Source organism: Falco rusticolus, chromosome 4 (assembly GCF_015220075.1).
Source record: "Falco rusticolus isolate bFalRus1 chromosome 4, bFalRus1.pri, whole genome shotgun sequence".
Taxonomy (NCBI): domain Eukaryota; kingdom Metazoa; phylum Chordata; class Aves; order Falconiformes; family Falconidae; genus Falco; species Falco rusticolus.
Genome location: NC_051190.1, coordinates 44,025,234 through 44,052,486, shown reverse-complemented (window position 1 = coordinate 44,052,486; position 27,253 = coordinate 44,025,234). Strand labels below are relative to the sequence as shown.

Below are 27,253 nucleotides of genomic sequence, written 5' to 3'. Positions count from 1 at the left end.
CACTGGGCACTGGGTACCACACTGGGCACCAGGCACTACAGACACCAGGTACCACACCGGGCACTGGGTACCGCACTGGCCACCCACAATCCTAGCCCAGGGCTGCAGCCAGGCTTGGTGCCAGCCGTGCCACCGCCAGGGCCCTGTCCCCCCACCCCTCCCCACCCAAGCCAAGGCAGCTCTGGCACCCACCAGCCCCCACTGACCCCCCGCCATCACCCTGTGCAGCGGGTGCTCCTTGCCCAGCCAACCCCCAGTGCCGGCACCGCCAAATCCCCCCACCCGCCCCCGGCTGCAGACACCATGCCGTGGCTCATCGCAAGGAACAATTTTAATGCAACATAAAACTTCCCAAAGGTAAGAACAGAGCTGGGCGCTGGGCAGGAAGACATGGTCCCCTTGGCTTTTAAGACATTTTCCATTAAAAAAACCCGTTTCCCGCCATATTCGCACCACCAATGCACGGCTGAGCCCCGCTTCCCACTGTGCTGGTGGTCAAGGGTTGCCCGGTGTCCCCCCCGAACCTTCCCAAGACCTTAATACAGACGGTGGAGGAAGAAGCAAAAGAAATGTCGAGCAGCTCCAGCTGCTCATTTTTTGGGGTTAAGTGGCCCCGGTTTCATGGTGGGAGAAGCAAAATACGGAGCCTGGCACAAACCGCACACGCACAACATCATCTAACATGCAGCCAAAAAATCTGCCGGCTGCTTCGGGGTAGGAAACGCACCCGGTGGCGGTGGCACGATGATGCCCGATGGCAGGGGGGGTCGGCAAACCGGGGACGGTCCCCCCATCACCGGCACGGTGCTCAATGCACCAGGGTGGGAAAGAGCAGCAGGGGGAAAAAGCCGGTACATGCATTATCAAATGGAAATATTTATATCATAGAAAACAGTAGAAATAAAGGGGAAACGCTGGGTCGAGCTGTAGTTTGTTAGATAAAAAGCGAGGGGGGGAAAGGAGGGGGAGAAATTTCCAAATTACAAATGGAGAAGCAGCACAGGCGCTTGCTGAGTCAGGGTTTTTTTTTGAAAAAAAAAAACCAACCAAAAAACTGGCTTTTTATGGATGTCTGTCTGCACCGACCAACGACCACCACAGGGTGTGGTGCCAGGAGAAATGCAAAGAGCAAAAACCGACCCTAAAAATCCTGTTAATACTTGCATCCATTGCTGACCCCATGGGGAGGTCTCTGCTTTTCCCACCTGGAAGGGCTGATGGAGCCAAGTGGCTCCAAAAGGCTCCAAATAAAAATATTAAAAGCTTTACATCTGCTGCACGCTTATAAAATGACTCATATGCAAATAAAATCACCCCTATGCATCCCAGCTTGGACCGCCAGCATTCGGGGGATGTTGCTGTAGGTTTGGGCTTTTTGGTTTAACTTTTTTTTAAAAAAATATTAGAATTATCACCCCAGCAGGGGTTTCTTAGGAGATTTGGGGTGTTTCCAGCTAAAACTGAAGTTAAAAAGAGGGGAAAAAAACAAGTGGGTCTTTGCAAGGTTGGAAAACAGTGTGTCATCTGCCTGGGAGATAGATGCATGGAAAAGCCTGGGACCCCCCGGGGCCAGGTGGGACCCTGCGACAGTCCTGCACTGCCCATTTAGCTTATAAAAAGTAATAAATTAATTAATGAATATTTGCATCAAGTCCTTTCTATACACAGAGGCTGGGGCCCTGCCAGGGAAATGCCACCGCCGGAAGAGCTCCTGCGTCTCTATAAAAATATGAGCATCTTTCAGGGAGTACAAAAAGCCTTCGGGGGAGGTGAAGTGCCAGGGCGCAGCCAACCCGGCCAGCGCCGACATCCAAAATGGCTCCGGGGACGTGTCTCTCATGGATATGTCGCGTGGAATGGGTTTTTCAGGGAGGTGGGATTCCGTGGGGAGCCAGAACTATCCCCAGATGCTGGCATGGGGCTCAGGTGTGCTCAGCCCCACTCCATGTGCTGCCGCGGGGTACAGAGAGCTGAGGACCCCCCGGCTCCTGGCCCCATGCTGGCAGCACCCGTGGCAGCTGCCAAGGACCAGTTGCTCCAGTTGTTCCCTCCCCGCAGTTCCAGTGCTGCTGGGAGCCACGGTCCCGATGCTTGCATCCATCCCACCGTGGGGCAGGGGTGCTGCCAGCCGGCTGCTCGGCGCTGCTGACAGGGTAGGAGCCCTGGCATTCCCACTCGGCCACCACCGGCTCCTGCTCGTCGCTCTCGGATCCCTGCACCGCGATCTGCGGCACGGGGCTGGGCTTGGGCTTTGGCTCTGTGCTGCCCACGCCACCACACTGGAGAGCCGTGCCCTGCCCGGCTTCGCTCTTGCTGCCATCTTCGCTTGCCGGCACTGGCTCCGGCTCATCGAAACTCACTTCTTGAACTGCTTCTTGCTTCTTGAAGGAGTCCCGGCGCTCGGAGAGGTTCAAGCGCCGCATGACCACCACCTCCTGGTCCCGGTCGTGCCTTTCCCCCAGGCGGGAGGCAGCAGGGTGGTAACCATGCTCCCCGGGGTATAGCGGCACTTCGCCCTCCCCAGTGGCCTCCCCATCTGCCGCAGGCATCTCCATCCCCAGCTTGCGGCCACCGCTTTTCTTCTCCGCCAGGATGGTGACGATCTTCTCGGCCGACTGGACGCGTTTGAGGAGGGGGGAGCGGGGGCAGTCAGCGCTGCGGGGTCGTGAGCTCTGCCGGACGATGGTTGGGGGGGACAGGGTCTTGCCCTGGAAGGAATGGGGGGGTTTGGGGTACCCGGGGAGCGGAGATGGGGAGCGTTGGGGAGAAGGTGGGCGCTGGGCAGAGGAAGGGGTACAGGCGAGGGGTGAGGGGGGGATACTGCTGGTGGATTTGCGACGTCCCACTTTGTAGCGTTGCCCACCCAGTTTGGGTGCCAGCCCGTGCAGGGAGCTGGGGCGCACATGGCCAGCAGGTGATGTTGGGGTACTGGAGGCGGGAGAGGTGCTCTGCGGGGACACAGCATCTGCCGTACAAAGAGAAAGAGGTCACCGCAAGGGATGGAAGGACACGTGGCATCCCCACCCTGCCAGGAGCAAATATCCCCCCTTGCCACGGGTTGCGGTACCTGGGGGCAGGTCAGGCGCGGGGCTGCGGCAGGGTGTCGCAGGACCCGGGGACAGGCTGTGCGTGGGGGACTCAGGAAGGCTCTCGCTGGAGGACAGTGAGTGATGGAGACCAGAGGAGAAGCTGCGGCTGGTGTGCAGGACTGATGACTGCTTGGAGATCTTCTTGAAAAGGGATTTCCTCCTGGGAGGGGGACACACAAAAGTGGTGGGGAAGCGAAAAGCCTTGGTTTCTCCTTGAAGCTGGTGGCCCAAAGTCTGTCGAACCAGGGCTGGCAGGACTGGACCCTGCTGGACATGCTGGTATGGCAGAGCCAGAGCATCCCTGCAGGTGTGGCACACAGCAGGACAAATGCCATTTTATCCCACTCCAGTTCCACTCACCTGTCCTGGCCATCCCTCTTCCTGCTCTTCTTACTCCTCCGTGCCATCCTCGTCTTGGAGCTGTTTTTCCGAGCGGGGCCGATTTTAATGGAGGTGTTCTCCAGCGCGGTGGTCCGCAGGGCCACTTTATTTCCGCTCTGGGGGACAGAAAACAAATCACTGCAGCGTGCTGGATCCAAGCACCGGATCCAAACCGGCTCCTGCCTCAGCTGCTGGTGGACATGATGCCAGGGAGCTGCTGGATTGACGCAGCGGTTCCAGGCGAGCTGAGCAGCTCCCATCACCCACCTTCAGCAGCAGCTCCACGACATCCCGGTGAACCAAACCCAGCACTGACTCGCCGTTCACATGTGTGATGAGATCACCCGCTCTCAGCCCCGCTTCCTGCGCAGGGCTCCCCTCTTCCACGCTCTGCAATCCAAAGACCAAGATTTTAATCCGATGCAAATGTCAGTTTCCTCCCGGGGTTTTCCCATCGGGAAACAGTGTCTGGCACTGCTGGTGCCTCCCCACGCGGAGCCCAGGCCACGTACCCAGACCATATGGTGGACAGTATAGACGTCGCTGTCCCCCATGTAGACGCGGATGGCTCGCAGGGTGAAGCCGTACTTTTTGCCCGAGCTGTGGATGATGATGGGGGGCCGCAGGCTGGTGATGGTGAGGGATGAATCTCGGCTCGGGGAGGAGTCACGGGAAGAGGGGTTGGATGAGAGGGAGTGGGGGGAGATGGGGCTCATCAGGGCGCTGCTGCTGAAGTCATCTGCAAATGGGAGAAGCCAGCTCAGCCTGGGAAAACCATGCGGCAACCACCACCCGGCAGGATAAACCGTGCGGTGCACGGACCTGATGTGATGATGAGGGACAGAGCTGAGACGGAGGCAGATTTGGGGACACGGCTGCCAGGCGAGGCTCTCTGCCTGTCCGGCACGTCCTTCCTGCCGCTCAGCCGATGGCTCCCGCCCGGCTCCAGACCCCGGGGAGTCGAGTTTTTGGTGCCGGTGCTGTTGCTCCGGAGGCGGATACGGTTCAGGCTGACAAGATCGGCTGTGCAGAGGGGAGGAGGGAAAGTTTGGGGACATGGAGAAGCCACCTCATGCCATACAGACCTCAGAGCATCCTGCACTGGCAGAGCCAGCCCCAGAGCATCCTGCACTGGTGTCTGCAGCCTACGCACCAGATAATGCTAACGGCTTCACCACACTGCCGGTGCCTGCGTCAGGGTCTCCCAGCACAAATTTGGGTCTCTCCGGCTTGGAAGACACCACACAAGGGCTTTCATCCTCTGAGGAGAAGGCAAACTTGGGCATGGTGTCCAGGCTGTAGGTGCTGGGCAGCGCGGCGGGGCTGCGGCTTCGCTCGTGCCAGGAGGTGTATGGTGTGGAGCTGCAGGATGTCCAGGAGCGGAGCCTATGCCGGGACAGCAGGAAAGCTCAGGATAATCAAAGATGGGCCAGGAGGATGGCATCAAGCCACTGCAGCATCCCGGAACACATCCCACTGATGCCTCTAAAAACCCTTGGTACTGGCAAAAAACCTTGATGCTGGTACATGCTCTCACTGCCAGCACAAACCCTCGATGTTGGCACAAACCCTCAATGCTGGTACAAACCCTCAATAGGGTACAAACCCTCGGTGCCGACAAAACCTCTCAGCACTGCCACAAACCCTTGATGCCCACACAAACCCTCAATGGTGGCACAAACCCTTGGTGCTGCCACAAACCCTCAATGCCCACACAAACCTTTGATGCCCACACAAACCCTTGATGCCCACACAAACCCTTGATGCCCACACAAACCTTCAATGTCCACACAAACCCTCGATGGTGGCACAGACCCTTGGTGCCCACACAAACCCTCCACACTGGCACAAATCCTCAGTGCCGGCACAAGCCCACATCAGCATCGCATCCCCCACCTCACCACGCACCGGGGCTCTGTGCCCACCAGCCGGCTCCTGTCCTCATCTCCTGAGTGCCTGTCCCATCGCTCCTCCTTGTCCTCACTGTGACTGCGGTCGGAGGATGAGAGGCTGAGGTTGGAGTTAGCTGCCAGGAATTCGGAGCTGCTGTACACCTGAAGAGGAGATGAGCTGTCAGCAAGGAGCAGAAATTCGGGAATCCAGATGCTCCAGCATCAGCCAAGACACTGACACTTGGCACAACTGTGCCAGCCGCAGTGCCAAAGCCTCTCCTTTCAGATGCTGGAGGAGGGATTGGAGCACCTTGCTGAAGCGATGAGAGCAGGAGGAGAACTGTCCGATCTCCACAGATGATTCCTCGTCGTTGGTTTCTTCATCCTCCGAATCCAAGTGGCGGTACCTCTCAGAGCGAGCTGGAAGCAAGAGCCAGAGCAGGCAGGGCTGTCACCCTGCCTACAACACACCGTGTCCTGCCCACCCGTGTGGTCCTGGGGGGACCTGCACCCGTGGGGAGCTGTCCTGCAGCTGACAACCTGCTCCCAAATCCCAGGGGAGTTTTGGGGTGAGAAAGTGTGGCTTTTGGTAAGGCTGAATGGTTTGGAAACGGGATGGCATCTGTTTTGTGGCTTTGGTTGTAAAGTGACCAACTTCACCCAGGAGATTTTCATCTCCCAGAGGAGCATCTGAACTGCAGCTGGGATAACGGATTGGCAAAGCAGGGGAAAGGGGATGGATTTGGCCTCACTGTCAAAGTAGCTGGTGTCATCCTCTGACTCCAGCTGGGGGATGAACTCGGCCTTCTGCCGCAGCAGCCCGTTCCAGTCCAGGTGAAGGAAGAAGGAATGGTGCTTCACCTCGTGTGCCCCCCCTGCCAGGTAGAGAAACCCACATCAGAGGATGGGGCAGGTTCCAGGATGCTCCTGCTCCCATCCCAAACAGCACAGTCTCTCCTCCACGCAGACCAAACAGCTTAAACCAGGATGGACCGGAGCCCTGTGCAGCTTTCCTGGGGTGAACCCTGAGCAGGGGACCTCCTCCGAGCATCCTCAGTGCGGCAGGACATGCTTTGGTTTCAGCACCACACAAGCTTGATCTGATTTGGGGTGCTTGGTCACCCCCCCCAAGTGCTGTGTGGGGGCTGCTGTACGTACCAGTGCCCAAGCGCTCGAGGGGACACTGTCTCAGCAACCGCATGATCAGATCCTGGGCATCCATGGGCAGAGCCTCGTCCCCTTCCGGCCACATAATTTCATCTGCAAGGGAAAAGGAAAAAGAGTTTGGAGTGGCTGGAAGAGTTTGGACATGATGGGGGCTGCGATGACACGAGGTCGCAGGAGAAGTCACTTCTGGGCAAGAGGAAGGTTCCCCAGGAGTGCAGCAGATGAAAGCATCCTCCCAAACTGGGAAATCAAAGCTCGAGGAGCCTCCTCGCTGTTCAACTGAGCATGAGATGAAGGAACACAGCTCTCCACGTACTAAGGACAAGTGAATCAAGCAAAGTTGCCAGCGACACTCACCACTGATGACCTGCCCAAAGAGCTCCTCGGGGGTGTCTCCAAAGAAGGGGACGCAGCCCACCAGGAACTCGTAGAGGATGATGCCCATGGCCCACCAGTCAACAGGCTTCCCATAGCCCTGTATGAGAATGACTTCTGGGGCGATGTACTCCGGAGTGCCACACACCTACGTGGGAAGAAGTGGCTGACACCTCTGCAATGAACTTTGCAACAAGTCCCGAGGCTATCCTGGTGTCCAGGGATGGCAGATCCACCAGGCGGGGCAGGACCTTGTACCTGCTTGTCCATGAACTCCCGAGTGTCCTTCTCCATATGCCCTTCATAGAGGTTGGTGGTCATGTTCATCAAGCCGATCTTTGACAGACCGAAGTCTGTCAGCTTTATGTGGCCCATGGAGGTGATAAGCAAACTGCAAGAGAAGATAGGTGGCCCACAACGATGCCGTTTGCTTCTGGGGAGACCTGAGCAGGACCAGCCAGACCCCAGGACCTCTAGTCTTGGTGCAATGGCACAGAGCCAGGTCTTTGGGCACCAAAACCCATGACCTCATTCTGCCTTACCCTCTTGCTTGGATCAGTCCCTTCCCTTCCCCATCCAAACCGAGCCCCATCCTTGCTCAGACCTGACCCACATCCTCACTTGTCAGGTTTGAGGTCCCGGTGGACGATGCCATAGTTGTGGAGATACTCCAGCGCAAGAACGGTCTCGGCAAAGTACATCTTCGCCATGTCGACAGGCAGAGGGCCCATGTTCTTCAGTAATGTGGCACAATCCCCCCCTGTGGGGACATGGGTCCTGAGCATGAGGGGCTCAAGGAGGTCCGTGGGCAGGGCTATGCTGCCTCTCCTGCCAAGCAGGCTCCCAACCAGACACTCCCATCCCTCCTTGGAGCAGTGTTGATGCCCCAGCATGGGGCACAAACGCTCTCCTAGTGAGTATAGCCACCACCTTCATCAAGGTGAGACTCAGCATCACAAAAGCATCTCCTCATGCTTCCCTGTGCTCCCTGGAGCAAAGCAGGGTAGATGTCCAGGTGGTGTTCCCAGTGGTCACACTGACATCCTCCCCTCCTCGCTGCACCATCCAGCCCTGAATCCCATCCTCACCTTCCACATACTCCATCACCATGCAGAGATGTCGCTTCGTCTCGAAGGAGCAGAACATGCTGACCACAAAGGGGTTCTCCGCAAAGGTGAGGATGTCCCTCTCCACAAACACCTGCTGGATCTGGTTCCTCAGGATGAGGTTCTGCTTGTTGATTTTCTTCAAGGCGAAGCGCTGCCGTGTCTCCCTGTGCCTCACCAGGTACACGGCCCTAGGAGACAGCCAGACAGCTGGACCTCAGAACACGTCCTCCAGCCACCAGCAATGTGGGGCTCGGGCAGGGAGGACTTTGGAGGTGTTTACAGGTGGAGACAAGGGCCAGGAACTTCCCAACTCACCCATAAGCCCCGTTACTGATTAGCTTGATGGTCTCAAAGTCCCCCTCACAGGGCTTCCTCCGAGGAATGGTGGCTGAAGGCTGGCTCTGAAGAAGTCACAGAAGGTTTTTAATGTTTCCCGGCATGCCAGTGCTCTGAGTGCAGGCACAAACGCACCAAGCATCATCACATATCACCTCCAAGTGCTCCTTGCTGGCAGAAGCCAACCCTCCCTCAGCCACAAACTCCAAACCAGAAGACCAAGATGCTCTGCAGATCAAGAGCCCACTCTGAGCTGTGTCCACTCAAGCAGCCAGATGAGAGGCTGTGAGATATTACACCTGAACACAGCAGTCGCCCTTGGGGACAACCCAGATTAATGTCTCCCAGCCTGAGACAGCAGAGGAGCTTGGTGTGGGGTGAGGCAGGATGAAGCTGGAGGCAGCAGCCGGATCATGCAGGTGCGATGGTGCTCACCTCACTGGCATCATCATTCTCTGGTGTGATGGTGTTCCCGCTGTCGAAGTGATCCAGCTGGACCATTTCTGCAGAAAACAAGGATGGTTTTCACCTTCCTCATGCTCAACCCCCACCAAAAGAACTCCCCACCAACCACTGTGCTTCCAGACTTGCAGATCCCACAGGGATTTAGCCACACACTTTGCTCGAGCTATCGTATGGAGAAATTCAGGTCATGACGTTAAGAGGTTCAGAACGAGTTTAAACACTTACATAATTCTTTTTTCCATAGTCATTCCTGTGTTCTTTGGGGATTACAGTTCCCCACCCCACCCCCAGGCCACGGCTTCCTATGGATTAAGCGTTCTTGAGCTTAATCTGCTTTGCCGAATGTGTCGGGAGCAATAACGGAGGATGTGGGACAGGCCTGGAGACTTGGACACCTTCCTGGTCCTGCTGTGACCTTCCTCATGACACCAGCTCAGCCCTACTGGTCCCCCAGCCACCTCCCAGTGCTCGTTCCCACTTGCCAGTGGCCAAACTGGGAGTCTGCATCCTGCTGCAGACCTCAGGGCCACCACCCCAAATGCTCCCCTACCCTCCAGTGGGTCCTTGACAAGCCCCAGTTGGCTGATGATGTATCGGGGAATATCGGTTTTAATTCCCTGGCCAACTTTGGCATGTCCCTCTGCAGCTTCCAGGAGATGGTAAAATTCCTCTGGGTCAAATTCCTGGATGGGAAAAACCAAGCACAAGTTGAGAAGTGAGACTTTGCAGGGTTAAACTTTTCCTCTAAGCCTTGCAGGTGACACCTGTAATCGGGACGGGCTCTGGATGCTTCCAGGAGAAAGTCAAACACTCTGCTCCTGTTTCTAGCATCGTTCCCCCTGTAAAGAGTTGATGGGGGAAAAAAGTAGCACCATGAGCTGGCCTTGGAGGGGAAACCAAGGAGAGCACACCAGCAGCACACTTCACCACCACCCCTCTTCCAGCTGCAGGAACCACAGCACAAAGGCGAGTGCTTTATAAATTCAGTGCAACAGCTAAAACCACCCTGAAAATGGGGGAGAAACCTGGCCAAGAGTTTCACATCTCCCTACTCTGCTAGGAAAGCCCAGCTTCTCCTCTCTGAGAAAAGGCTTCAGTGCTAGGAATGGTCTTAGCTCCTTGCTACAGCGTGGCCAGGATAGCGAGGAGCAGCAGCTCCCACAGGAGACCAGGCAAGGTGGTGAGAAGATGCCTTGACTTTCATGGTCTGTGGCCAGCCAGAGAGGACTGTGGGCATGGGCCCTGAAAGACAAGACCCATCAAGAGCTGCCAATGCCTTACCAGGCACTCCAGAAGGCGAGCCGGACGGGAGATGATGATCAGCAGCTTCCTCACCAGCTGGTCGATGAACTTCACTTCCTCACTCTCTGAACGCTCCTGAGCCTACCGGAGAGGAGACAGAAGCCAGGCATCTATTGGTGGCCTCAGGAGATGGCACTGGGCAGGGAACTGCCCCGTACTCACATCTCGGAGCATCTTTTCCAGTTTCTCCTGCAGCTCCATGAAGTAGCGGGAGGTGATGAGAGCTCCCTGGGATTTGGCCAGGCAGTCGCGGGCCAACTCAATGATTTGGTGGTGGATGAAGCCCAGCACCCCATCTGCCAGTGGCAGAGTGCTGCTCGGAGAGAAGTTTGTGATGGTGTCCTGCAGACGCTCTTCCATTTGGGCCGTGGCCTGCAAGGCAGAATGGATGGTGATGCCCAGGAACATGCATCCCCATGCCATGCGTTGGGTTTGGCCAGCCAGGATCTCATGCTACCACCTCCTGCAGCTCCAACATCTACGTGTACGTCATGGCCCCACCTGGGACATAGCTTCCGGTAGACTGGAAAAGCTCCACCAAAGTCTCCAGAGACCTCTGCCTGCATGTGTGATGAGGCAGACCCACAGGTCCCTGCCTCCCCAGTCCATTACCATGTCTACAGCATCCTCAACACCCCCTGGTATCTACCCATGCATTCTATAATCCAGCATGGAGAAGAGGTTGTTCTGGAGAAGATGCTGTCAGGACGCCATGGAGGAACTACCACGCTCGCCCCCTCCAGTCCCAGCAGTTACCTTGGGGAACCTCTCCTTGTAGACATGGTTCATCATCACAACCTCATTATCAAACGTTCCACTCGTCCGTCCAGGGCTGCGGAGGGAGGAAACCAGCTGCGTTAGGAGGTCCAACTCATCTACATCTATGCAGATAGCAAATACCCCTGGAGAACAATTTGTTCCCTCCTCCTAACTCCCAATCCCAAGCAGTTAAAGCTCAACCAAGCACAGCCATCAGCCTTGGGCCAGCACTTCCAGCAGCATCCCTCCCACTGTGCATGGATCTGGAGGTCCCTAATACCTTGTCCAGGGAAGGTTAACCTCCCGTAAACCCAGGTCTCCAAACTCAACCCCACAAAAATCCAGAGCTGAGAGGGGCTGGCACACCAGCCACTTGGCTTCAAAGGGCAAGCTCATAATTTCCTTCCTCTGGATCCAACCATTTCTTGCCATCGTTGCAGCTCACCAGCCAAAAAAAACCCACAAACACCCCAACTAAACCCCACGGCGGATGCAGGGAGTTTCATCAATCCAGGCTTCTCTCTTGTCCTCGTCCAGCATCGCCCCTCTCAGGCCCCTGCCTGGTGATCCCATTATATGAAGCAAGTCGCAGGAGCAGCCAACAGCTCATTAACCACTATATAATAAATGTGGTGATTAAAACCAGACCCAAGCCACTTGCTGCCAGCCCTAGCCCAGCCTTTGCCATGCCATGCTGACCACAGAGCTGACATCTCTTTGGTGAACACCACCTACAAAACCCTGTCAGACAATTAATCTGATTTTAATGAAGTTTCAGCAACATGCAGGGCTAGGGCTCTGCCTCTGGTATAAAGAAGGTTGGGAGTTTATTCAGAGGGAAAAGAGGATTTAACTGAAACATCCCCTGTGAAAAGCACAAGCTTCTGGTGCTGGACAAGTGGAAACATGACCAGCACCTTGTGCAGGACACGGTCTTGGAGCAGCAACGTGGAGCTTGGCAGGTCCATGGGGTCAGTTCGCACAGTGCCACAGCCACTGGCAGGATGCTCTCTCCAAATTCTCCTCTCTCCAGCCCACAAAAGCCCATCCACCTGTGCTCCTTGCTTTTTGCAGAGTCAAAGGCCAGGCTGATACTCATCCCCAGCAAACACAGGTGGGGGATGTTCCTTGACCCAAGCCCAGAAATGGGATTTTTAACCTTTTAATGGCAGGTCAGGCCAGTGGCCTCCCAGCCGTGCCCTGCAAGGACGGCCACTGCTTGGGCTTCTGCTCGGTGGTCCCCTTCTCTCCACCAAAACCTTTGAGACAATTGAGCAAGAAGCTGCAAACCAAGTATTTTGGAACAAATCCCACTTTCTCCAGCTTCAGCCCCAGGAAACCTCACTCTCAGGTGTGGTCTGCTGCCAGGAGATCAATGCCACATCCCAACAGTCGAGAAGACGCTGAGGACCAGACCCTAATGCCCAAAATCACAGAGCTTAGGATGACAGAGTCAAAGACCCATGGCACAGTTTGGGTTGGAAGGGACCTTCATAGGTCATCGAGTCCAACCCTCCTGCAGTAATCAGGGACCTCTTCAGCTTAATCGGGTTGCTCAGAGCCCTGCCCAACCTGACCTTGAATATTTCCAGGGATGAGGCATCTACAACCTCAAGCCATAGCTCCTCCACCCCCCTGCAAAGGGAAAATCCGTACAGGGGTCAGCACCTGAGGATGGGCTCAGCAGGTGCAGGACATCCCAGGAACAACTCATGAGAGGGCAGAGGATGCACTGGATGCGCCAGCAGCCGGTGCATCGTCCCGCTAGCACCATGGGTGCTCCCCACAGTGGGTGCCGTACCTGAGGCTCCGGGATCGTGGGCGCAGGCAGGGCGAGTGCCGCCCCTCCTCATCCGTGACACTCTCCGTACTGCGGAAATGCTTAGAAAGGAAATGCAGCTCGTCAGGGGTGGGCTGGTACGGCAGCTGGTGCAGGCGCTCCTGGGAGGATGAAGATGACTGGAAAGAAAGAGAGATGCAGGGGATCAGGAGACAGATCCAGGCTTCCCAGCAGCGGGGTGGAAACCAGCAAGCCCACAAGGAAAATATTCCTCAGAGTCTCTGAGGAGGCTGGAAATGCTGACGGGCAGCAGGCTCTGTACTTGGTAACATGAAATATGGGCAGCAAGGCCAGCCTGAGGTGGTTTGCACTGCCTGCTCCCATCCCAAACCCTCGTGCTCTCCTACTCCATCTGACTCCACTAAGCCCCATCCCTTGCACCTGCAGCATCCCAGGCAGCTGCAGCCTGGCCGTTCCCTGATCCACGGGATGCTCAACCCGTGATATGCATGGGTGCTGCAACGCCCAGGGATGCTGTAAGCTGTCAGCCGAGCTCTATGGCTTTCTTAAAAGGCCATTTGGAAAGCACAACACAGCTGAAGCTCCTCCGGGAACAGAGGGGCCGCCTAGGAACTGATGCCACAGGGCTTGGGGGACACGTCACCAAAATCAAGGAGTTTGGGTTCTTCTTGCCTGCTGCCATGAGAAAGCAAACGTTACCGAGACAGTGGAGCTGGGGGTGTTGGTCCCATAGCCAGAGGAGGGGAGCGAAGCCAGTGACCACCTTCTGCCATCAGCCCTGCGAGTGCAAACATGCCGATCAGAGACAGGAAAAAACCCAACATCTAAATGCAAATAAATAACATCAGAGTGATAAGGATGGGGACAAGGACACAGGTTTGACTTGAATAATAAAGCCCACAAACCTCTTTTTGGAATGGACTTAAGTTGGGTGTAATAAGAGGGGTTTACAGGTGAGGGGGACTGTTCTGCAACCCCAGCATGCCTGGGGACAGTGACAGCAAGCAGGGTCCCCACAAAGGGACAGCACTGGGGCTCGCTGAGGCAGCAAATCTGTTTCAGACGGAAGAAAGAAAACCCCAGGAGAAGCTGATTTTTAATTAGAGCAAAATTCAGCTTTCTGGGACTTTGTTCTTTGATAAATGAGGATTCCTAAAGACCCATCTCAAGACAGCAGGCGCCACAGAGCAGAGCCCGGTTATAAACAGGAAGGCAAGTGCTCATACGTAGGCGAATGCTTCCTCTTGGAGACGTTTCTAATGGACAGGGCAACCTCCAGGTCAAGACAGGCCCTTCACCTCCCACCGCTGCTTCCCAGGCAGGGCCGAGGACGGCAGGAGCTGGCAGGGTGCTGGATCTGGCACCACCGCCTGTCCTCGCTGCCAGCCGGCTCGCAAACCCCTAGCCCCACAGTCTGGCTTTCAAGTGTGAAAATCATCTGTAAGCCTCCAGCTTTTTTCCATGTGATGATCAATGGGTTAAAATCAGCCATCTGCCCCCATGTGTGTCATTAATTAATTAGTTAAAAAGGATTTTGGCATCTGGGTTTGGAGCAAGATGGGCTGGGGAGAGGATACAGCAAGGTCTGCCTCCGTGGGGACCTGGCCAAGCACCCGTCCAAGGACATCTGCTGAGCAAACGCTGGGAGCGCTCAGAGTGGGGCTGAGCTTGTGGCTGGGGATGATGTGATGGGAACAAGGATATTTCTGCTCTCGGAGCTGCAGGGAGACCAGTCCCAGAGCAAAATTTCCTGCCCAGACATGCATGCAGAGGGGGATGCTGATGCGAAGCAGCCCCAGCCCGGCCCTGGTACTCGCCTGTCAGTCCGAGGAGCATGGCTGGGGTGGTGGGAGGCACCGGCCACGGCAGAGCAAACACCAGGAAGAAAAAAAGCCAAAAAAAAAAAAAAATCAAAGCAAATAACTTGAGATTAACAGCACTGTCCCAGCTGGTGAATTATATTAGTGAATATTAATGGTCTGGGAGGGGGGCTGGGAGCTCACCTGCGAGCAAAGGGGAAGTTGATGGAGGTGCTGGCGGAGAAGTTGCGTGGGCTGTCCAAGGGGCTGCTCCCGGCTGTGGGGAGAAAGCGGGAAAAAGTCACCAATGCCCAGGGTGCCACAAGCAGCTGCTCCAGAGGGAAGAGAAGATAAATCACTTCCCAAGTTATTTCCTCCTGGAAAAGGCACCCGCAGGTGGAAGCCAGCCCACTGCTGCTGACAAGGTTCTGCAGAAGCAGAAGGGTTCCCCACCACCCCTCCAAAATATTTGGGTAATTTTGGGAGATGCCCAACCCACCCCCTTGGACATCCCTTACCTGTCGGCACGGAGAGTGGGGAGAGTGGCCGCGAGAGGGTCGGAGAGGGGGTGCCCACCACTAAGCTCTTCCTATTGCTGCTTCGGCAGCTAGGGAAGAAAAAGAGAGGGAATTAATCTGGGGAAGTAAAGGACGGGCAGGGCTGGATGGGCCTGAGCATGTAGGTCCGCTTGTACGTGATGCCCTGTGCCAGGGGACGTGGCTGCTTTCACCCCATCGATTATGGATCTCTGGCCACAGGGAAGATCTGTCCCTGGTTCAGTGCTGCCGGAGACGGGCCGACGGGGTTATTTTTAACGATGAACTGTCTCGTTGAGGTCCCACTTCTGGTTTTGGCTCGCTGGGGAGGGCAGAGGGAGGCAGCCCCTTGGGCAACAGGCCAAGGGCAGGAATAGCAAAAGGGATGTAAAAGGAGGAAGGGATGGAAATGCCAAGCGGCTGCAACCAGACCTGCTCCATCACGTAGAAAATGTGACACACATACCCCCCCGCCCCAGTCCCTATAAACCTCCCTATGCGTGGGGGTTCCCATGTCACAGCAGAGAGGACAGCTGGTCCCCAACCCCCTGAGACTTTGCGGTGTTGCTGGGCACTTGTGATGCTCCAGCAGAGATGCAGCTTGGTTCGGCAGGAGGAATCCACATGCACTGGCACCGGCTGAAAAGCAGCAGCAAGGCCATACTGATAGCAATGGCATCTCAACACCCTGAACACCCCAAAACTCCCACCCTAGTACCCCATCCCAGCATCCCGCAGAGCTCCTCTGAAACAACCAAAAGGCCACATCCCCTGCTGCCAGGTCTCTGTAACACCGTCTCCATTCCCACCCTCCCAACTCACAAGATTTCAATCCTTCTTGCAGGAATTTCATTTCTCCTTTCCTTGCAGCCCTTCTCCACACCCTGAGACCAAGGCTGTCTTGCAAGCATTGCACAGCCTCAAAAAGCTCACCTGCAGCCCCCTCCCACTGCACGCAGCCCATTTCAAGCCCATTTGAAATACAACGGGCACATTTACGTTCTCTTTCACTCGCCAAGAGCAAACTGCAGCTATCCACAGCACAGAGCAGAAGTTCAAGTGTGAGAACAACCTTCCCCTTCCTCTAGCTGTGCTTCCCCAGCTGCAAAATCTGCAAAAGTGTTGCTGAATTTCTCTGCCAAGTTGGGAACAGGAACCCACATGGATGCCACTAATTAAAGGGCATGGTTTCACATCATGCAGTGGCCAGATACACCCGCAAAATCAGATACACCAGCGCAAAGGGATTCTCCCCAGATCCCAAAACCAGAAACCAGCTGCAGATACATATCTGGGGTGAAGAGGATGGTGTTTTGCAACACTCCGTTCCTCCAGAAGGATGTCCATGGCACTGATGCACAGCCAATGCTGGCAATGTGTGGTCAGGGCTCCACACACAATGCCCAGCACCCCAGCACCTGGCATCTGCCCCACTGTGGGGCTTCTCCTGCTCCCACCCTAAAACCAGAAGCCCTAACTCTTCTGCTAGAGACTGAAGGTCCTGACCAAGCTGGCAACCGGGGAGGCTGCTTCCAACCCCCCAACCCCCCCGTCTGCCAGCTGCACCCTCCCTGTATCCAGGGTGAGGGGTCCCTGGGTGCCCCCCTGGGACATGCACCCTCTGAGCTCACCCAGAGCTGCAGTGGCTTCGGAGGTCTCGGAGCCTCCTGCTCAGCGCTGGAGCTGAGCCACGATGCTGGGGTGGGGGTGGGGGGAAAGCAAAAACCTCCCCCCCCCAGCCACTCACCCCTTCCTGTCCCTGCCTGGCCCCTCCGTTTGCTTTTCAGGCTTGAACACAGGCTTGAACACGAATTGCAGCGCCTACAGCTGCAAACTCAGCCCAGCACCCACGCCTGGAGCAAGAGCAAACCACAGCCTCTTGCCGCTGCCGGCTCTGCATGCCGGATGGGAAACTGAGGCACTGCACACAAACCCACCCGCCACTGAGGCAGCACAGGCAGGGCTTGGCTGACCAGGAGGGCTGCAGAGAGGTTTGGCATCGCTTCACCGTTCAGTCCTGCCGTGGGGAACGGGGTGCATGTGCATCTGTGTCTGGCTGGGGCTCAGGGGGGACATCCCAGGGGACGAGGGGCTCGCTCGTGCTTGCTCAGTTTCGTTTTGGAAGTGAAAACAAACCTTTAATGAAGCAAGTTCCAGTAATGGTGACACAGAGGGAGGCCGACGTTTCCTGTTTCCGTGCGCTCCACCCTCGGCTCCAGCTCCGCAACCATCTTGCACCACTTTAACCCCCCTTCGCCTGACGCATCATCTACAGCTGGTTCCCATCCTTCACAGCATGGAAACCTCAGGCTAGAAACAAGCCTCAGGGTAGAGATGAGCTGCTGAGCCCTGAAGGCAGGAGCTAGGGCTGCTGCCCTCTCTGCCTCCATCACCTAATTTGAGCATTTGGTATCAAAAATGGAGTGTTAAATTGCCGGCAGCATCTCTTGTGTGGCTCACGCTGAGGCTGCCTCGGCCCTGGCGCTGCCATTGCCATCCAGCACTTATTTCGAAGGATGCAGAAAGTGTGTGACAGCCGATGTGACCCCAAAGCCTGGAGTAAAATAATGTGTCACCCGTCCCGAGGCTGCCTGTGAGGAGGAACCGGCACCTCCCACCACCCACCAGCACCCAGCCTCTGCACCGCACGGCCAGGATGTCCACAGGCAGGAGACAGAGCAAAATCCGGCAGCTTCCTGCAGGCTGCCTCCTTGGAGCTGTGGGAAGGGCAGAATCCAGCTGGGCAGCACAACACCGACATTTCAAACGGCTCCGCCAGGATCTGGACAAGCAGCGCCGGGTGGGGAGTCAGCACTGTGCAATGCCGAGGGTCACACTAAACCTCCCAGCCACAGACAGGGCCATCACTGGGACGTGAATTCACAGAGGGATAGCAGCATCCCACTCCTCTCCCACAGAATCCGACCCCTAAAACTTCCCAGCACAGTAGGGCATTGCGCGTCAGATGTCAGCCCGGTGCTCCATGTGGAAAGCCAATGGTTTGGGGCAAAGGGGGTGCAGGGTGGTGGGAGCAGCGTGGCTGTGGTGGCAGGGTCAGGCTGGTAAGGGAGCAGGTGCAGGCTCAAAGGGCAAGCAAGTGGCTCCGCTCCCGGCTGCGTGACTCAGAGCCTGAGGTGGTGCTCCCAGCTCCCTTCTTCCCATGTCTGTGGGTATTTGTCCTCCATATCCCCCAAATGGGCACAGGGTACTGAGGCGCCTGGAGGTTTGAGGAAGTGCCATGGATAGCCACATCCTGGAACAATCAGTTTCCAGTGGGATAAGTTTGTGTTTAACATCGAAACCTGCTAAACCAAGCAGCTGCATCCCAAGTTTCTCCATGACATTTCTCCTCCATGGCTTGTGATGGCACTGAACTTGGCTGCCTCCAGGGATGGAGGCTGGGATGGGGGAGGTTGGGGAGGCTGGGATGGGGGAGGCTGGGGACCGAAGTCTGGATGGTAAAATGCAACATGCTGCCTGGCACAGGCCACACACAACCCCACCACATCTTCTCAACCCCACCAGGCACCCGGCATCGCTCTGTGGAGCCGCTCTGGCCCCTCATCCCACCCCAGCCGAAAGCCTGGCACTGCGGATGCTCTTATTTACCACCCCCCGCAACCAGCACCAAGCAATGTGCTGGGCACCTCCCAAGAGCAAAATCCCAAATCCTTGCAGGGAATTGTGGGGAAACAAGCTGCACAGAGACTTATTTCTTTGCACTACAAGAAACCAGCCTAAAAGAACTGCCCCGCACCATGGGATGCATCCCTGCACGTCCCCATGCTGCAGTTTCCCATCAGTGGGTAGGAAATGGTACCTGTCACATCTGCCGGCACGTTTTTCTGCGGTGTGCAAGGTGTGGGCAGCCACAGGCAGCATCCACGGAGAAGAAAAGCCCCATCAGCCATCAAACCACCAGCCCTCCTGCCCTGCGCCGGCCATCTCAGCCTCCCGCCACGGGAAATTAGGATTCCTCAAACCTCTTAATCCCACTAAAAAACATCATATGCTTTCTGCCCACTGCAAAATAGGCCAGACTGTTTCTCGCTGTGGATTCTAGGAATACTGATGAAAGAAGAGCAAATCCTCTGCCCTTCATGAGAATTATGGCCTCATCATGCTCAGCTGGAGACAGATGACTGCCTAGATCATCTTTCCAATTACACATCTCCCCCAGGGCTCCCCCGGCTCAGCCACCCCAGGCTGGCAAACCCCATCCAGCGCCTTCTCTTATTTATTAAAAGTCCCCCGGGCCCGTCCTCGTGCGCCGGCAGGAGCAATTCCCGCAGACCAGGTGAAGCAGGCACCTTCCCGGGATGGGCTCGGTGCTGGATGGATTCGTTTGCTAAGCAACCGTGTGTCGCTTTGTACCAGCCCACAGGAATATTCAAAGACATTCACAATGGGAATATCTCCCCACTGCCTCCGCACTGTCTTAAACACCTTTATTATATAAAGTCATGGAAGGGGTTTATGCCTCAGCTGGCTGTGGCACCCCAAAACTGCTGGATGGATGTGCCAGCCTCTGCCACCCGCATCCGGGGGGCTCAGCAGGTGCTCAGCACACCCCTCTCAGGGCTGCCAGTGCTGCCTGTCCCCCTCCTCAGGGACACGTCCCACCTACCTGCCTGGGTAAAGCCTGACGTTGCAGCTGGAGACCTGGGGTAGCCCACCCAGCACCCCATTTACGCAGCAGATCCCCACGCTGCCCCAGCCGTGCTGCTGAAGAGTGTGTGAGCCCTTTGCCTCCCCACTTTGCCCCCCAGCCCATGGCTGGCTGCAAGGGACTGGCCCCATCCCACCCACCCCAAGCCCCCTGGCGACCTTCACCCTGGCTCAGGACACGCACCACATGGGACATGTCCCATCAGCATGGTGCCCACCTTGGCGCAGGGGCTCACAGGGGTGTTCCCCCCTTCTTGTGCATGCAAGACACCCCCCCCCTCAACATGCACCCTGCTGCAAAGAGCCCCAACCCACACACACTCCCAGGAATGGCACACAGCACCCCAAAACGTGCATCCCCTAATGCTCCGGGACCCTAAAAGCTGCACCCCCCATGGCAGTGGGCTCCCAACCAATGCAGCCCCACCTCTGGCAACCCCAGCTCTGAGGATGCACCCTCAGTGCACAGCACCCCACAAAAAGATGTACCTATGGTGCACAGCCCCCCCCCCCAAAACCACACAGCTCGTTGTGCAACCCCCAGTGCACAGACCCCCCCAAACCCATGCACCGTGGTGTGCACCCCAGTGCAAAGACACCCCCAAACCATGCACTTCAGTGCACAACCCTCCATGCATGATGTTCCCACCCTAACCCAAGCACTCCCCCGGTGCAAAGCCCCCCCCCCCCAACCCACGCACACCAGTGCACAGTGCCCCCAGACCCATGCACTCGAGTCGCCCGGGGGCAACTTCCCCCCCCCCCACGCACACTGGTGCACAGCCCCCCCAACCCACACACCACTTCCCCCCAGCTATGCGCACCAGCGCACAGCCCCCCCAACCCACACACCCTCCAGTGCGCCCCGCCGGTGCAAAGACACCCCCCCAACCCAAGTACCCCAGGGTGCCCCCCAGGTGCAACCTCCCCTGCCCAGCCATGCACACGGGCGCATAGCCCCCCCGAACCACGCACCCCAGGGTGCCCCCCCGGTGCAAAGACCCCTCCCAGCCCAAGCACCCCAGGGTGCCCCCCCGGTGCAAAGACCCCTCCCAGCCCAAGCACCGCGGTGCAGCCCCCGGTGCGTGGCCCCCACCCAAAGCACGCACCCCGGTGCATGGCGCCCCCCCCCCGCCGCCGGCCCGGCGCAGCGCCCCGCCGGCCGGTACCTCTTGGAGCGCTGGAGGAGGGCGCCGGCGGCCCGCTGGCCCCGGTAACCGGGCGGGGCGGCTCCCCAGCAGCTCGGGTCCGACATCGCGGCGGCTCGGCCCCGCCGGGGCCCGGCCGCAGCCACCGGCACGGCGGAAGGAGGCGAGCGGGGCCGGGGCCGGGGCCGGGGGCCGGGAGCGGGGCCGGGCCGGGCTCCCGCCGCCGCCTCCCGCCCCTTCCCGCCCGGCGGCGCCGGCGTTGCCATGGAGACGGGCAGCGCCCCGAAACGGGCTCGGGTTTTCCATGGAGACGGGGGGGGGGTAGCACCCCCAAAAGGCGAGGGGGGATCAATAGGGGGGTGCCCACAGAGAGGGGGCAGCGCCCTGAGATGAGGTCGAGGTTATCGTAGGGACGGGGCCGCGCCCTAAAGGGGGGTTGGGGCTGGCAGAGGCAGAGGGCAGCACCCCAAAACCGGGGCTGAGGGTTAACACAGAGACAGGCAGCAGCCCAAAAGGGGCTCAGGGTTGCCACAGAGATGGGGCAGCACCCCAGAATATGGTCAGGATATAGAGAGGGGGCAGCACCCCAAAATACAGTCAGGGTTACTATAGAGAGAGGGAAGCACCCCAAAAGGGGCTCAGGGTTGCCGTAGAGATGGGGCAGCACCCCAAAATGGGGTCAGGGTTGCCATGGAGATGTAGCATCTGCCACATGCATTTGTGGGGCACAAATCCCTCCCCCGCAAGTCAGTGGGAGTGGCCCCAAGGCCTGGGGCTCCCTTGCGGGGAGCAGTCCCCCATAGCAGCACCCTGCCGCCCATGGCATGCCACGCTCGGAGGGCGCCCACCCAGCAGCGCCCCGGCAGCACCCTGCCACCTCCCTCCCATGCCAGCTTTCCCGTTTAATCAGGGAGATCCCAAGCAGAGACCCAGTGACATCCATCCTCCTTAGTGCCAGTGACAAAACCCTGTGCGGCAGCACACCAGGGCTGCTGGAGCTTCCCAAGCCCAGTGGGATGGCATCGCCATGCCCACCAGGTGGCCACCAGCCAGTGCCACGGCCACAAGTCCCGATGCTGGTGGGGTTAGGCAGGGTCCCAGCACGGCAAAAGGGCAGCACCAACCCCAGCAGCACCACGCTTCTCCTCGACTCCTGCCCGGCAGCCGTGGAGGCACCCATGGGTGCTGCCAGACTACCTGTCCTCATCCCTGTCCTTGTTCCCATGTCATCCCCACCACGAGCATCCCCCAAAATGCTCTTCCTGACACCTCAGCTGAGCAACTGCGTGGCCACGCTTGTTTTTTCACATGCCACAGCCATTGTGGGCAAGGGGTGGCCATCCGGGACTAGCGACAGGCGCGCGGCAGGCAGGGACTCTGGTGTGCAGGCAGAGCACAGGCAGCAGCCTGGCTCCTGCCTGCCCGCAACAAATGGCTCTGCCTGTTGCTGAGCAGCAGCAGAGCTCCCAGACGGTTCCCTCTTGCCTGGTGCCAGCTGCTCTCCCCAGCAGATGGATGGAGGCATCCAGCGTCACCCATGGGTGCTAGGCAGGCCATAGCTCTGTCCCTCAGATGCCATGGGGCGCAGGGCCGGGGTGTGACTGCTGGGTGCCAGCACACCCGCTGCACCTTGTCCCCAGGGCAAAGCGCAGCCAACACCTGCCACGAGGTCTGGCCACATGTCTTCTGCGACAGCAGCACCCAGCAGGGCACCGCAAGGGGCTTGGGCTTTGAGTGGGGGGCACCCATCCCCTAGAGCAGTTCCCCACTCCCCTTCCCCCTCGGTGGAGCAGCAAAGGTGGATAGGGAGGTTTCCCAGCTGGGATGAAGGCACCATCCCCACTCTCACCCCACTCCCATCACGGTGCCCTGCCCTGGTCTGATTCCAAGACAATCCTCCCTCAAAACAAGGATGCTTGGAGCCTGAGCTTGAGCTACTGTGACAGCATCCCTGTAGAGGGTTCCCAAAATGCACCAGACGGTGGCAGAGACAGAGCCCACTGGCACAGCCAGGTCACTTTTGGGATGTGTGGGGCTGGGGACAGACCCCAGCCCTGTTGTCCCACATGCCCTGGCAGAAGACAGTGTTGCTTTTGGGGCCCTCCAGAGCATGCCTGGGGGGGGGACCCACCTTGCTGTCCCCATCTCCACCTCTCCTTCCTGCCTTCCCCAGAGCTGGCAGCTGTGATGCCCGGGGAGGGTCTGCGGGGGGAGTCTTACCTCCAGGGGTGCAGGGTTAGTAAGGGGCTGCAGGGGCTGCAGGGGCTCAGCAGCGTCGGGCTCTGGCTGCTCGGAGACAAGCTGCAAGGCAAGACGGGCCGGCACGGTGTCAGTGGCTGCCGGTGGGTGCCCCGGTGGCACAGCTCCCCAGAAGAGCTGGGGGGGGGGGGGCGGAGGGGGCCAGGGACCAAGGGCAGAGGGGGCAAGGGCTGGAGCCAGGGGATCAGGGCTCGGGGGCCAGGCAGGGCAGGGGGAGAGGGCAGTGGGGCAGGGCTGGAGTGGAGCACAGGGGACAGAGGGGGCACTGGGGGGTCTAAGGCTGTGGCGGGGAAGACATTGGGTGGTCTGGTGCTGCCGGAGGTGGCGGAGGGGTGGGTGTCACCGGGAGAGTCCCGGGGCTGGGGATGCAGGAGGAAGGGCTGGGGATACTCCAGGACGGGGATGCTCCGGGATGGGGATGGACCAGGACAGGGATGCTCCGGAACAGGGATGATCCGGGACGAGGCTGCCCCGGGGCCCCGCAGCCCGCCCCTGGGGCTGGTACCGGCGCGGCCCGCCCCAGTTCCGACTCACTCCAAGGTCAGCGAGGGGATCTTCAGCCTGTCCCGCCGCGACTTCATCCCGCCGCCGCCCCGCTCCGCTCCCGCTCCGCTCCCGCTCCCCGCGCCGCCGCCGCCCCGGCTCCCCCCGCGCTGGGCGGCTCCTGCGGGCGGGCGGCAACGGCGGCCCCGCCGGGGCTCCCCCTGCTCGGCCCACGGGCCCGGGCCCGCCCCTGCGGCACGGCACGGCTGAGCACTGCTTGGCTCGGCACGGCTCGGCATCGCAGCCCCCGGGCCGCCGGTGCACCCGACCCAGAGGCAGCCCCGATCCGTGCGGTTCCCAGGATGTGCTGGGGCACTGCTGGTGCCCAGACACCACAGCCCCAGCACAGCTCCAGCACAGCTCCAGTACAGCCCCAGTGCTATTCCAGTGCATCCTGAACACGATGGCCCCAGTGCCCCCCCAGTGCATCCCAAACACAGCCCCAGTACAGCCTCAACATAGCCCCACCTTCCAGTGCCCTCCCAGTACACCCCAATACCACTTAGAACACCCCAACACACCCCAGCACACCCCAATACACCTGCAGCAGAGCACAGCACACCCCAGTACACCCCAGCACACCCCAGCACATGTACAATCAGGTCCCTCCAGTGTCAGAGAACAGAGTGATGCCAAGCCCCAGCGCCATCTGCCACCTGTCCCTGCTGCCCCCCCGTGGTGCCGGTGCCACATCCCTGAGCACATCCCTCCTGGTGACACCCCACCCCACGCCATGGGTGGCCCCACACGGGGACTTACGCTCTTCCTCGGCGCGGCAGGCTCAGCTCCTTCTGCAACAAGAAAAGTGAGAAGCAGGGTCAGAGAGTGGCCCCAGCCATCAGGGGGTCCCCATGCGTGGGACCCCACCTCCTGCCAGCCCACAGCCATGCACCAAACAGTACCCCCACTGCCTGCAGCTGGCCCCTGACACCGCAGGATCGGTCCGCACTCACCGTGCCCAGGGTCCCCCAGCTCTACAAACCACCCGCCCAGGGTCAGCGAACGAAGTCCCCAGGGCTGGTGGCCCCGTGGCCGGACCCGAGAGCGAGGGCAGGAGGGTGGTGGAGCGGGAGCAGCACCCAGCCACCTGGCTGGAGCATGGCCCTGGGGTGGTGGCTGTGCCCTGTCTCCCTGATCCCAGGTGTGGGGAGCCGCTGGCAGCCCCCACACTATTTTTCCAGCCATTGGGAATATTTCTTGCAAGAGCTGTTTGCTTGCAGGTGATGCAACAGGGCAAAGGGCAGCTCTGCAGGCAGGTACCTCAGCCCACGCCATCCTCTTGGCGCGGTGGGTACCGGCCAGCTCCGGCGTAGACTCAGCACCCACCCATGTGCCACCGGGCATGCCACAAAGAGTGGCACAGATCCCACTGGCACACTGCGAGGGGCATGGCATGAACCGTGGCACACCACAGGATGCTGGCATACGTGGCGGGGGCATGTGCTGGCTAATGCACCATCATCGCTCTGATCCTGCACCCACCACTGGTACCCACCGGCTCCGTACCCCTAAGGAGCTTACACACATTCCTGACCTGGGCAGGGAGCTCCCGACGGGCAGGGGCTGCTGCCACCCATCTCAGGGCACGCAGCAGCACCCATGCACCCCACATCTCCTGGGGTAACCTCGCCCTGTCCTGCTGCCCACACCACGCAGCCCCTGTGGAAATCCCGGGGTTGGGGCACGCTGCAACGCAGTGATGCAGCATCATCACCGTGGCAACAGGTGACATCATGCCTGGGCGCACAGGGACTCGGCATCCCCAGGGCCCACGGGTTTGTGTCTGCCCCCGGCGTGGCATGGGTGCTGGGGGTGGGTACTCGGGGTGGATGTGGGTGTCCCAGTGCACCCAACAGCACTGGGTGACCCCAGGCCTGGGTTGAGGAAGGGGGTGCACGGTCCCTGTGTAAAGCAGGAGCCCCCCAGCACCCTCACTCAGCCCTGCCCATCACCCAGCCTAGGTCCCCACTCACACCTGGGGCTGTGCCACCGGCCGCCATCCCCAGAGCAGAGGAAGAGGCAGTTCATGAGGGTTTTACTGCCCAGCCATGTGCAGATGGGACAGAGAACAGACACTCTTGTCCCCATATCACCCCTGCCCCATGGCACAGTCTCCCCACCCATGGGTGCAAGGGCACAGAGAGGTCCTGTGGCACCAACACCCATTGCTGCTGGGGGCTGCCATGCTGCCATCCCTGGGGACAGCCAGAGCATCCCTCGAGGGCTCTGGGGACCCATGTGGGGCAGTGCCACAGGGCCAGCACCCACAGGGTGCCTGATGCACCCACCCAGCACCCTGCGTCTCCTACCAGCAGGTCCTGGTGGGAGCCAGGATTAACCATCAGCTGATCCCTGTGGGGACGGCATCAGGGATGGCATTGCTGCTCAGCGCTTTGGGATTAGCTCACTGGTGGAAGCCCCTTCCCACCCCTCCTGCCATGGGGATGCAGGCACACAGCCAGGACCCCTGCCCTCCCCTGGGACCACCAGGAGCAATGCCCGCAACCAAGAGCCCTGAAGCCCGAGGCCGTGGCTCTGTCCGTCTGCATCCGTGGGGAGGCAGCTCACATGCAGGGCCCTTTCCCGGGCTGAGCGTGCGGCGGAATGTGGCTGCCCTGCGGAGCTGCCAGCTCGGATGAAGGCAGCACTGTGCCATCCTCCAACCGCCCCGACAGCTCAGGCTGGGCGCCCCGGTTACTGCAGCTCCCCGCTGCGGATGGGGACGGAGGGAGACATGAAGTCACCCGGAAAAATCAGGCTCAGCACTCATCTCTGTGAGCCAGGGCGGGCTGTGGTTGTCACCCCTCCACACATGGCAGTGGGTGTCGGTGTTCCTGTGGGAAGTGGGTGCAGGGTGGGCAGGGAGGATGGATACCCCTTGGCCTGCCAGGAGCAGGAACACAGGGTGATGGAGGGGGCGGCTGTTTGGAGGGGCAAATCAATGCTGGCACAGAGGTTTGGCATGGCCGGCATCGTGTGCTGGGCTGGAGAGACCACGACATTCTCATGAGAGCACCCAGCACCCACACAGGCGGGTGGCCCCCCAGCACGTCGCAGCATGGCTGGGGCTCATACCCTGCCCTGCTCCCGGAGCTGGGTGCCCGGCTCCTGTCCTGACCATCCCACGCTGCCCACACATAGCCCCCATCTCTCGCACGGGCAGCACCCACCCCTCACCTGCAGCACCCACCTCTCATCTGCAGTACCCACCTCTTGCACACACCCCCCCAGAGCACCCACCGCCCACTCACAGCGCCCACTTCTTGCACACACCCAGAGCACCCACCTCTCACCCGCAGCACCCACCTCTTGCACACGCGGCACCCCCTCACATGTCCCCAGAGCACCCATCTCTCACTTAGAGCACCCACCCCTCACAGACCCGCACCCAGAGCACCCCAGGCTCACTGGGGCTGGGCTCTCCCCGGCTCCCCCCTCCCCCGCCGGGCTCCGAGCCACCGCCGGTGCCCCACTCGCCGTGCCCGGTGCCCGGGAGCCGCCCCCCCGCTCCCCGGTGCTCCTCACCTGGAGGCCCCGGCGCCGCAGGATGCTGGGCTCGTCCATTCCGCCGCGCCCGCCGCCGCCTCCCGCTGCGCCCGCTCCGCCCGGTGCGCCCGGTCCGCC

The 27,253-nt window shown here is 59.3% G+C and overlaps 1 protein-coding gene across 5 annotated transcripts; it reads right to left on the bottom strand.

Annotated features, from left to right (window-relative positions):
- Positions 1-313: 313 nt before the first annotated feature.
- Positions 314-27,253, bottom strand: MAST3 (microtubule associated serine/threonine kinase 3). Of its 5 annotated transcripts, XM_037385791.1 has the most exons (29): positions 27,155-27,246; positions 24,389-24,420; positions 23,048-23,128; positions 14,994-15,082; positions 14,680-14,752; positions 14,494-14,514; positions 13,376-13,454; positions 12,677-12,834; positions 10,873-10,948; positions 10,279-10,488; positions 10,096-10,197; positions 9,365-9,497; positions 8,785-8,852; positions 8,329-8,414; positions 7,993-8,201; positions 7,526-7,664; positions 7,163-7,295; positions 6,887-7,052; positions 6,521-6,622; positions 6,115-6,237; positions 5,673-5,782; positions 5,379-5,524; positions 4,624-4,856; positions 4,293-4,493; positions 3,983-4,209; positions 3,738-3,860; positions 3,450-3,586; positions 3,068-3,249; positions 314-2,965 (listed from the first exon to the last, which is right to left on the bottom strand). In XM_037385791.1, the coding sequence occupies exons 1-29, from the start codon at positions 27,191-27,193 to the stop codon at positions 1,923-1,925; spliced, it is 4,521 nt and encodes a 1,506-aa protein (XP_037241688.1). In that variant the 5' UTR covers positions 27,194-27,246; the 3' UTR covers positions 314-1,922. The 5 variants fall into 5 exon arrangements, with proteins under 5 accessions (XP_037241688.1, XP_037241690.1, XP_037241689.1 ...); XM_037385793.1 differs by lacking the exon at positions 23,048-23,128 and having other exon boundaries at positions 27,155-27,253; XM_037385792.1 differs by lacking the exons at positions 24,389-24,420; positions 27,155-27,246 and adding an exon at positions 23,621-23,699.

Coding starts and splice junctions, on each gene's coding strand:
- MAST3 (XM_037385789.1), bottom strand. CDS start 21,093: ATGGCAACGCCGGCGCCGCCGGGCGGGAAGGGGCGGGAGGCGGCGGCG. Junction 9,498..10,095: donor CTCGCCTTCTGGAGTGCCTG/GTAAGGCATTGG, acceptor TTTCCCATCCAG/GAATTTGACCCAGAGGAATT. Junction 3,861..3,982: donor CTGTCCACCATATGGTCTGG/GTACGTGGCCTG, acceptor TTTGGATTGCAG/AGCGTGGAAGAGGGGAGCCC.